The sequence below is a fragment of the Terrapene carolina genome, unplaced genomic scaffold, assembly GCF_002925995.2.
Source record: "Terrapene carolina triunguis isolate 2854851 unplaced genomic scaffold, T_m_triunguis-2.0 Scaffold42, whole genome shotgun sequence".
NCBI classification, from domain to species: Eukaryota; Metazoa; Chordata; order Testudines; family Emydidae; genus Terrapene; species Terrapene triunguis.
In genome coordinates, this window is record NW_020664393.1 from 5843622 (window position 1) to 5855776 (window position 12155).

General features: G+C 45.1%; 1 protein-coding gene across 1 annotated transcript in view; it reads right to left on the bottom strand.

Moving 5' to 3' along the window:
- Window positions 1-11183, bottom strand: part of ARMC2 (armadillo repeat containing 2) — a 102761-nt gene extending 91578 nt beyond the window's left edge. The window contains exons 1-3 of the mRNA XM_026653745.2: window positions 10966-11183; window positions 10023-10095; window positions 1854-2025 (exon numbers count right to left, since the gene is read on the bottom strand). Of these exons, the coding sequence (XP_026509530.1) occupies window positions 1854-2025; window positions 10023-10095; window positions 10966-11183 (463 nt within the window). The remainder of the gene's footprint in view (window positions 1-1853; window positions 2026-10022; window positions 10096-10965) is intronic.
- Window positions 11184-12155: the final 972 nt, after the last annotated feature.

Below are 12155 nucleotides of genomic sequence, written 5' to 3' on the forward strand. Positions count from 1 at the left end.
GCCACTAGTCCCCATTTTGTAGCTGTGCATTTTATTTTCATTTCCTAAGTGAGATACTTTGCACTTATCTTTACTGAATTTAGCTTGTTGATTTCAGACTTATTCTCCAATTTGTCAAAGTTGTTTTGAATTCTAATCCTGTCCTCCAAAGTGCTAGCAACACCTCTCAGCTTGGTGTCATATGCAAATTTTGTAAGCATTCATTCCACACTATTATCCAAGTCATTAACAAAAATACTCAATAGTTACGGACCCAGGACAGACCCCTGTTAGACTAAACTAGATCTATCCTCCCAGTCTGAGAGCGAACCATTGATGACTACTCTTTTAGCAGTCTTTCAACCAGTTGCACACCCCACCTTACAGTAATTTCAGCTAGATCACATTTCCCAGGTTTGCTTATGAGACTGTCATGTGGAATTGTGTCAAAAGCCTTACTAAAAATCTAGAGATCACCCCCATTTACTAGGCCAGTAACCCTGTAAAAGTAGGAAATTAGATTGTCAAGAGCTAATTGTGCCAACAAGATCCATGTTGGCTATTACTTATCCTATTATTCTCTAGATGTTTATAAACAGATTATTAAACAGTCTTTTCCTATATCTTTCTAGGCATCTAAGTTTGGCTGACTGGTCTATAATTCCCTGGGTCCTCTTTGCTCCTTTTTTTAAAGATAGGCACTATGTTTGCCCTTCTTCGGTCCTCTAGGACAGTGGTTCCCAAACTTGTTCCGCCACTTGTGCAGGGAAAGCCCCTGGCAGGCTAGGCCAGTTTGTTTACCTGCCGCGTCCGCAGGTTCGGCCGATTGCGGCTCCCAGTGGCCGCGGTTCGCTGCTCCAGGCCAATGGGAGCCGCTGGAAGCAGCGCGGACCGAGGTCCTCCAAGAGTTCTCAAAGATAATTGCTAACCATTCTAAGATTGCTTCAACTAGTTCCTTAAGTAACCTAGCACAATTTTCATCAGGCCCTGCTGACTTGAATACATCTTACTTATCTAAAAATTCTTTAGCATGTTGTGTTCCTTCTCCCTTGTTCTTAATATTCATTGTGTTAAGTATTTGATCACAATTAACGTCTTCAGTGAAGACTAAAGCAAAATAAGCATTCAACACCTGAGCCTTCTCGATGACATATCCTATTAGCTCTCCTTCCCCCCTAAGTAGAGGACCTACACTTTCCTTCATCTTTTTCTTACTCCTAATGTATTTAATAAACCTCTTCTTATTGCCATTTACGTCCCTTGCTAGGTGTAATTCATTTTGTGCCTTAGCCTTTCTGATTTTGTCCCTACATGCTTGTGCTATTCTTTTGAACTTCTCCTTAGAATATGCCCATATTTCCACTTTTGTAGAATTCTTTTTTTTATTTTCAGGTCATTAAAGAGCTCCCGATGGAGCATTACTGGCCTCTTACTATCCTTCCCATCTTTCCTTCACATTGGGATAGACAATATTAAAGATACAACAGCAAACTCTTTGAGAAACTGCCAGTTCTCCTGAATTCCTTTGGATTTTCTTTCCATGGGACCTTACCTACCAGTTAAATGAGTTTGTTAGAATCTGCCTTTTTGAAGTGCACTGTCCTTATTCTGCTGCCACCACTTTTTCCTTTCCTTAGACTCATGAAATCTATAATCTCATGAGGACTTCCACTCAAATTGCCTTTTTTAAGCAACAGACACATGGGAGCCTAGTGATTTAGGAGCTTAAGTCCTGTTTTCAAAAATGAAAGTCAATGGGGATTTAGGCACCTAAGTTACATTTTAAAATGGGACTTAGGTACTTTGGAATTTTTACTCTAAAACATCACATGGTTCTAGATTCAAATACTTGAATTATATTGAAATGCTCTTACTCTCATCAGGAAGAAATATTTTATCTGGAAGGAGATTTCCCTGAGAAGCTGTTCTACATAAGCGAGCCCGGGCACTGCTGACTTTCTTAACCTCCATTGGGTCCACTGGAGGCTTCGGGAAGGAAATGGAAGAATCTTCATCTTTTATAGGCGATGAAAGTAGTTTTGGCTTCTATTACAAAGAAAGATGAAGATCAGTTTTTACAAACTTGTATCCCATTTGTATTTCCATATAACCTAAAATTAGCAAAATAAAACTTTGTAACATTCACCATAAATTTTCTTCCAACTTCTGACTAATTTAGGTGAGAATTAAACAATAGCAACCAGAAAAATCTAGTTTTCTTTAACAAAAATCATAAACATTCCATGCAACAAAACAAGTTAGACCAAATATGTCAGTTTGACCACAGAGAGCCAACAAAAATAGGCACTGAGGAAAGCATGTCTAAAACCAGTCCCAAGAGAAAACCCAAGTGCTAAAAGAATTAGCCATAAGCTAGCTTTAATTTAGAAATGAATTTATTAAATCTAAATAATATTTATTTCCCTTAAATAAACCATCTACATTAACCATGTGCTCCATCACAAAATGTTGTGCCCAATCCTGAAAGGTACCAAGTATGCACATCTCAAAGAAGGCCTGTTATTTGCAGTGCTACTTCTTTGGAAGTTGGCTTAATTTGTAGAAAATTAAAAGTACCCATTTGAATACTATTAATAGTAGATATGCCAATTCTTATTACACACTGTCCTGGGCACATGGATCCACACATCCATGAACTCTAGGCTACTGCAACTCCATATATTGGATGAAACTACAGACCCTCTAAAAGCTCCATCTGGTACAACATAGCATTCCATGTGCTTAGCAACTCAGATGTCCATGAATTCATCACTCTCAGGGCTCTGCTTTCTGCACTAACTCTCCATAAAATATAGAGTCCAGCTGAACAACTCTTCTACTCTTCAAAGCTCTCCATGGGATTGACTCTAGCTACCCAAAAGATTGTCCCCACTACCTTAATAACCAGGACCTCCAACAACAGCTACATTCCACTGGAACAATTAAATTTCCACCAACAGAGGCAAATTTCACAGGATCTGGACCTAGACTATGGAACCCACTCTCACAAGAGATAATGACAACCACACACACCTCATAACTTTTAAAACTAAATGCAAAACTCATTGCTTTGACTTGGCTTTCCTCAGTAACTTATTTTCACTACCCCACAAACCCACCAAAAGACCCCACTATAAACTAATCAAATTATTGCTTCTACAGGCTGTGGCATCTGGCACTGGACACCCAGAACTGTAAGCCACAGTGTTAGCCCTCTGCCTTAGCAAGAGAGCTTTGCTGCTGCTAAGCTGTGTGTCAGCTCCCTAATCTACCAGTCTGTCTGCCTTGCCTGGAAACTTCAAGACTCTACTAGTCTAAACCTTACCTGCAAGGTAAGAATCAGTGAACCCCAGTTCCCAAGAGACATCCTTCTGCAATGTCCAGTCCCTCTCACTGGACACTCACAGAAATAAAGTTTGCGGCCTCCGAAGAGGCAAAGTACATATCAGCCTATTACAGGGGTGGGCAAACTTTTTGGTCTGAGGGCCACATCTGAGTATGGAAATTGTATGGCGGGCCATGAATGCTCACGAAATTGGGGGTTGGGGTGCAGGAAGGGGTGAGGGCTCTGGGGTGGGGCCAGAAACGAGGAGTTCAGGGTGTGGGAGGGGGCTCTGGACTGGGGTAGGGGTGCGTGCGTGTGGGAGGGGGGGTGAGGGCTCCAGCTGGGGGTGCAGGCTTTGGGGTGGGGCTGGGGATGAGGGGTTGAGGGTGCAGGACGGTGCTCTGGGCTGGGACCGAGGGGATCAGAGGGCAGGAGGGGGATCAGGGCTAGGGCAGTGGTGCGGGGGGGCGGGGGGGTCAGGGGTGCAGGCTCTGGGTGGCGCTTACCTCAAGCAGCTCCCAGAAGCAGCGGCATATCCCCCCTCCAGCTCCTTGTGGAGGCGCAGCCAGGCAGCTCTGTGCACTGCCCTGTCCGCAGGCGCCATCCCGGCAGCTCCCATTGGCCAGAGTTCCCAGCCAATGGGAGCTACGTGGGCAGCACTTGGGGCAGGGGCAGTGTGTGGCGCGCCCCCTGGCTGCCCCTACGCGTAGGAGCCAGAGAGGGGACATGCCACTGCTTCCAGGAGCCATGTGGAGCCACAGCACGCGCAGAGCAGGAAAAGCTCCCAACCCCGCTCCCCGGCGAGAGCCGGATTAAAATGTCTGAAGGGCCGGATGTGGCCGAAGGGCCGTAGTTTGCCCATCCCTAGCCTATTAGGTTCAGAACCACTGAGCTAACCTATTTACCATTGTGGGCCGCAGCTCTGTGCTGATTGAGCTGCAGGTTGAAAACCACTGGGTTAGCTGATGACTCACACTTCACTTCAATACACAGCACTAAGATGGTTTTGTAATAAAAACAAGAATAAGTTTATTAACAAAGAACAGAGGTTTAAGTGCTACTAAGCAAGAGAAGAAGAGACAGGTATGGTTTACAAACAAACCAAAATAGAATACACTTTCCAGTGACTAAAACTTAATCATAGCAAGTTTCAATTTTTGCCTAAGCAGTTTTCTTATTTACATCAAGTTACCATCACCTCCCACCTCCAGGCCAGGGGACCCAATGTTTACAGAATCAAAGAGTGCTGCTCCCTTTGTTCCCTAAGTGATCAATAACTATATTAACCCTTTATATTAACTAAAGTCCATTATCTCGGTCTCAAGAGCCAGGAAGGCTTCCTGGGGTGCAGACTGTCCTCCAATATGCTCACTAAGGCCTTGGCTACACTTGCGCGTTATAGCGCAATAAAGCCGCCAAGAGCACTCTACCTCACTCCCCGTCCACAGTGGCAAGGCACGTAGAGCACTCTGACTCCGCGGCTGGTACTCCACCTCCCTGAGAGGAATAGCGCTTGTTGCGCTCTCGCTGGAGCGCTGCAGCGCCAGTGTGGACACCTAATGCACTCTGATTGGCCTCCGGAAGTGTCCCACAATGCCTGTTCTAGCCACTCTGGTCATCACTTTTGAATTCTGCTACCCTGTCCTCAGGTGACCAAGCATCAGACCTGCCCTTTAAATTTCCCATCCCCCGTATGGAGCAATGGCGAGGTGCTGGACCTCATCAGTGATTGGGGGGAGGAAGCTGTGCAGTCCCAGCTGCGCTCCAGACGTAGGAATTACAATACCTTCGGGCACATATCAAGGGCCATGATGGACAGGGGCCATGACCGGGATGCAGTGCAGTGTCGGGTTAAAGTAAAGGAGCTGCGGAATGCCTACCGCAAAGCCCACGAGGCAAACGGCCGCTCCGGTGCTGCCCCGCGACCTGCAAATGCTACAAAGAGCTGGACGCGATACTTGGGGACGATCCCACCTCCACTGCAACGACCACCATGGACACTTCCAAGCCCAGCACAGCAAGGCGGGGGGGGGAGGAGGAGGAGGAGGAGGAAAGCGCAAGCGATGGTGCTGAGGCGAGGGGAGACACCCCGGAATCCCTAGATGCATGCAGCCAGGAGGTCTTCTCGAGCCAGGAGGAAGGCAGCCAGTCGCGGCGGCCGGTGCTGGGGAAGGACAAACAACAGTGGAGGCTCCTGGTAAGCAGCTTTCTTTTCGGGAAGGAAGTTTTTAGGTACGGGCTCTTTGGGCAAGGAGGGGGTACGGGACCATTACTGCACACAGGCAAGCCGTGTATGGGCCAGGGCGGAAGCCGCATTGTAGGAGAAGACCCTCCCTTGCTTCCCTGGTCACCCTCAGCAGCGAGATATCTTCCAGGACGAACTCCTGTGGAGAATGTTGGGACAGTGTTCAGTGTAGGTGCCCCCTGCAGCTGTTAGCTCTCCCCAAGGCACAGAAACCCAGAGGACAGTACAGCCATGGAACAATCAGTCCCCATGTACCCTGTACTTACTCACCATTTCTGGGGCTCCCGTGGGTTATGTGCACTTGCTTTGGGACAGGCAAAGTAGGGTTTTTTGTGATTGCCGTCCTTAAGTGCGGGGGAATCATTGCTCTGTCTGGTGTGTACAATGCTGCCTCTGTTAAGTGTTATATTTTGCCTGTATAGGTGCAACCTTGAGATCTCAGCCGTCATTCTTATCACCAGCCGACAGACTGAGAAGACTCAGGAAGAGGCTGCATAAAAGCAAAGAAGACATGCTGCATGAAGTCATGCAGCAGCCTGTAAATGAGAATCGAAAGGCACAGAAGTGGAGGGAAAGTGAAAGGAGGATCCGCCAGGAAAACGCACCGCACCGCAGCAAAGCATGGAACGGCTGATTAGCATAATGGAGCTCCAAGAGGACTCTATCCAGGCACTCGTTGCCATGCAGGCGGAACTCTACCGCGCTCACCGCCCTCACCCCCTGCAGCCCTTGTCCCAAAACTCTTCCCCTTGTGCCCATGTCCCCTCCAACCCACTTTCCCCAACATCCGGGTTCTTACCACCCCCTGCTGCCTCCTACACCCGTAGCTTCACCACCCACCCACGAAAACTACGACTCTTATCCACTGCACTCAACCCCCCTCAACATGCCTTATAGCCATCCTGAAGTGCAGCACTCAGTGCACAGCACTCCAGACAGGATTCGAGAGTATGAAATCAGGACATACTCAAGCCTATGAGTGAACTGGTCCCCACCCCACCCCCTTGCCCTTTTGGTATTTCTGTGGTTTTGGGGTTTTTTTCCCCCCAATAAATAAATTTTCTTTTCAATAAATAGAGTTTTTTACTTTGAAAACATACTTTATTAGTGCATAAAGCAAAATATACCTTAGCCCAGGAAAGCAACAAGCACTGCAAGTCAGTGTACCAAACACAGCCACTGCACTTGTCTGGTGCTCTGCATGGGAGTTATTACTGGTGGCTTTCAGCCTCAAATTGCTCCCACAAGGCATCCCTAATCCTTGCAGCCCCACGCTGGGCCCCTCTAATAGCCCTGCTCTCTGGCTGTTCAAATTCAGCCTCCACAGGTGTTGAACCTCCGAGGCCCATGCCTGAGTGAAGCTTTCACCCTTCCCAAATATTATGGAGGGTACAGCACGCGGCTATAACCGCGGGGATGCTGTCTTCGACCAAGTCCATTTTCCCATAAAGAGAGCGCCAGCGGCCCTTCAAACGGCCAAAAGCACACTCCACAGTCATTCAGCACCGGCTCAGCCTGTAGTTGAACCATTCCTGGCTGCTGTCCAGGCACTCTGTGCAGGGTTTCATGAGACATAGCATTAAAAGGTAAGCGGGGTCTCCAAGGATCACAATGGGCATTTCGACTTCCCCTATGGTGATCCTCTGGTCTGGGAAAAAAGAGTCCCGGCTTGCAGCTTCTTGAACAGGCCTGTGTTCCGAAAGATGCGTGCGTCATGCACCCTTCCAGGCCAGCCTGCGTTAATGTCAATGAAATGACCATGGTGATCCACAAGCGCCTGGAGAACCATGGAGAAATACCCCTTTCGGTTAACATACTTGGAGGCTAGGTGGGCTGGTGCCAGAATAGGAATATGCGTCCCATCTATCGCCCCTCCGCAGTTAGGGAAACCCATTTGTTCAAAGCCAGCCACAATGTCATGCACGTTACCCAGAGTCACGGTTCTTCTGAGCAGGATGCGATTAATAGCCCTGCAAACTTGCATCAACACAATTCCAACTGTCGACCTCCCCACTCCAAACTGGTTAGCGACCGATCGGTAGCTGTCTGGCGTTGCCAGCTTCCAGACTGCAATAGCCACCCGCTTCTCCACCAGCAGGGCAGCTCTCAATCTCGTGTCCTTACGCCGCAGGGTGGGGGCGAGCTCAGCACACAGTCCCATGAAAGTGGCTTTTCTCATCCAAAAGTTCTGCAGTCACTGCTCATCATCCCAGACTTGCAGGACGATGTGATCCCACCACTCAGTGCTTGTTTCCTGAGTCCAAAAGCAGCATTCCACGGTGGAGAGCATGTCTGTGAATGAGACAAGCAATTTCGTGTCGTATGCGTTACGCGACTAGATATCATCTTCAGATTCCTCACTGTCACTTTGGATCTTAAGCAGTAACTCGACTGCCAAACAAGACGTGCTGGCGAGACTCGTCAGCATGTTCCGCAGCAGTTCGGGCTCCATTCCCACAGACTGAAAGGGAAGACAAAGCGCGCTCTGCACAGAAACCGTTGAAAGATAGCGCCAAATGTGGACGGAAACACAGGGATTGCTGGGATGGGAAGCGATGCATCACGGAGCGTTGGGACAGGATCCAGAATGCCCCGCACCCACGCCCCCTTCCCACAAGCCACAGCGCCAGAATGGGAAGAGGTGCTCTGTGGGATAGCTGCCCATAATGCACCGCTCCAAATGCCACTTCAAGTGCCGTGAATGTGGCCACGCCAGTGCGCTTGCAGCTGTCAGTGTGAACAGATTGGAGCGCTTTCCCTGGTACGCTCTCCGAAGGCTGGTTTAACCCAAAGTGCTCTACATCTGCAAGTGTAGCTATGGCCTAAGCTGCTGCTTGTTAGCTTTCTTTACCATATATGTAAATATTCTTTTAATGTCCTCTGCCAATAATCAAACCGGGGAAAACACAAAGTCCTTTGTCTATGGCAGGCTAAGTTTATGCACTGCCTCCCAAAGACATTTTAAGAACATATTTCCAGCTAGGGTGACCAGATACCATATGTGAAAAAATCGGGACAGAGGGTGGGGGTAATAGGCGCCTGTATAAGAAAAAGCCCTGAATATCAGGACTGTCCCTATAAAATCAGGACATCTGGTCACCCTATTAATCCAGCACAAACACAACTCTCTGTACACAACCTGTACATACATCACACAATGATACCTTTCATGACACCTGTTAGATACATATTATGACAATGGTGTGTTGGGAGTGATGAGTTTGTCAGGCCATGATTTGAGTTACAGTACAGTGAGCCCTCTGCCAGCTGGCAATGAGGAGTTTTTAGTGTTACACAGACTAGGAAGAGAAAGCTTGTTATTCTTTCTACCTATAGAACACTTAGGAGACTCTCACAATACTACAGAGCTAAAATACCACAAAGATTGTAAGTACCTAAGTAGATCATACTAATATAGTAATTACAATAATTGTATAAAAATGCCTAAAACCCCACAGTCTAAACCCCATTTTAAAGATAACTAAACAAAGATGTTTCATTCATATAAATATTTTTCTTTGATATATCAAAATAATTGCAATGTTATGAAATTGGAAATGGACTCTTTAAAATTTCCCAAACCACTCAATATTGTGTGAGCTGCTATTATGAACAGAAATATGACTGCAATGAATTAGTGAAGGATGCTTGTACTGTACCACTGATGTTACTGATTTAGTGTGCACTGTACTACCTCATTAGACAACTTAATATTTTAAAGTGTCCATGACCTAGTCACATATTAAAGACTAATCTCAACTACAAAACTAGTACATCTATAAAATAATTCAGCATTTTCTCAATAGAAGACATCAACATATATAAACTATCCCAATTTTAAATTTCCCATTTGAATTGACTAGAACTACCAAACATTATAAATAACTCAGCCACACTTTTCAATTGCAAGTTGCAGATCAGCAATTCCTAATTTCCTTTTCAATGCCAGTGCTACTTGTTAGTGTTTTGCACTTCACTTACCTTAAATATGAAAACAGACTGAGTCAATTTTCGACTTCTGGTTCTTAAGCATTAATGCAATGCTGTTGTATTTGGGGTTAGAATGCTACACAGGAATACTTAAATACCTAAAATACTGTTAGAGAGACAAAGTGGGTGAGGCAATATCTTTTACTGAACCAACTTCTCTGTTGGTGAAAGAAACTTGGTGAAAGAGACAAGCTTTCAAAAACAGTTGTCCAATAAAAGGTATTACTTCACCTACCATTTCTCTCTAATATTCTAGGACCAACACAGCTACAAGCATCGTAAAAAGAACTTGCACTCTCATTTCTGGGGGAAAAAATTCAATAAATCAATTCTAATTTCTCATCCCCCCCGATTCTAATAAATCACGCAAAACATCCATTTAACCAGTTTTCACATAATCCTTTTATATCACTACAGTGGGTTGGTACCATTCACAATACTTTATTTCAGCATTACATAACATTCTTTTTAATAAGCACTTACATGGTCCAGTGGGCTGAGACGTGTACCAGACACCGATCTTGATTCGCCTGATTCAAAACTGGAAGCATGGAGACTTGCATAAAGAACAAACAGAATATTAACCCAGACCTCATTTTGTTTCCCCACAAAGGATCTTCTCCCCCGCTGCTCGTAAACAAGTGGGAGTATCTCATCTGCAATACTGTTCTTCTTTCCCCATAGTCCTACAGATGCTCTTCAACTGAGGTGTCAAGTAGAATATAGCTCAGTGGGCGTGGGGAAGAAAGCAGAGGACTGCCTGCATACTGACCCTCTTCTACTTATTGCGTGGACAGATACTGGAAAAGGAATTGAAGCTGCTTGAAGATGTATATCTCACTGTAAGTCCTTGCTACAGCTGCTTCTGAGCAGTCATAAGGGGTGGATGCAGGCAATGGCAGTGCAGCTCCTGCAGAAGCCATGCTGCTGGATAGAGGGACACCAGAGAAGGCAGGAACCATCCCTGCAGTTGGTTCATGCCACTGTCACAGAACAAAGAGATCTTGCCCTCTGTGAACTATGCTAAGCCACAAGCCTCTCCCACCAGAGGAGAAGATAACTAGTTATTCCATAAGAAAAATAATCTTAAACCTGTTTAAACATTTGGAACTCAAGGAGGCCTTTTCTGAAATAAAAATTTTTTTAAAGGCTTTAGAAACAGAAATTTTATGGAAACAGTGAGATACAAAACCTTCTCTTACACCATACGCTACACACAAATTTGGTGTAATGACTGCCACAGTTAGTTTCAAGTCACAGGAACTTCTAGGACACAGAGTTTAACAATACCAGTGAGCATCATTAAAAGATGAGAAAGTCTATACTACTAATTACATCCTAACACAGGAAAAAAGGACCACAAAAAACAACAACAATCAAACCTCTTGCTGCTAAAATATAATAAAAAGAATCTTAGTCTCTGTACCTAAAAGTGGAAGGTGGTCTATTTTCTGGTGTTCGTGAAGAAGCAGATCCAAAAAGTTTCCTTTGGTCCTCTCTAGGTGTAAATGGCCTCCGAGTTCTTAAAGTCCTTAGTGCATTTCGTGCTTCATTTATTATCTCAGCACTGGTCTTCTGCTTAGGTGCTGAAGGTCTATAAAATGGTTCTGGCTTTTCTACATTTTTATTCTTTGAAGAATGCATTCTTCTACAAAATATTTTACAGGAAGCACTGTGTATAGGAGGCACAAAATACAACACTACTTGCAAGTGATTAATAATTAAGACATTAATAAATAATTCAGTTATCCACATGCAGTTAAAATAGGATTTAAAAAGAACAAAATCTGAGACCAGGATGAGGGTGGGGAAAATATTCTCAGATACCTCTAGAAATCTCCTTTTACCATTGGAGTTCAAATAATATTGTTCTCCCCTCTTCATTTTTCAATCCTATGGAAAAATACACCCTTTACCTCAATATAACGCTGTCCTCGGGAGCCAAAAAATCTTACCGCATTATAGGTGAAACCGCGTTATATTGAACTTGCTTTGATCCGCCGGAGTGCGCAGTCCCGCCCCCCCCCGAGCACTGCTTTACCGCGTTAGATCAGAATTCGTGTTATATCGGGTAGCGTTATATCGGGGTAGAGGTGTACTGCAAATGTATACAGTCCAGCTCAGAGTGAGTTTAAAAACAAAACCCCACACAAACAAAACAAAAACACCACACTTAGAGGATGCAATGCTTTCAGAGTCACACGTAATAGTTTCCAGACACCCTAGAAAATGTCATCAAATAACACTATTTCAACACCCAAAAGCTAATGATTCAGTGAACACCACAGTGATGCTACCACAGCAGGAACTAGATAAAGAGCACGTAAAGAGAAGACTTTCTTGATCATATACTTAACTTATATTGCTTGTTTTCTATCAGTCTTATCAAGTTCTCTATTGTAACAAGCTAGAAGAGGTGCTCACCTGAAAACGTCAACTGTAACCAGAGCCAAGGAAAAGCAGCAAAAAACTAACTTTTGTAAGAACAAACATTCAAATATTACACAATGAATTATGAACTAAAAGTGCCAGTCAGAGAATGATCCCACATGTGTACCCTGACAGAGCCACTGAACGGCAACAGACTAGCTTCCAAAAATCGCCAAGTCTAAAGAG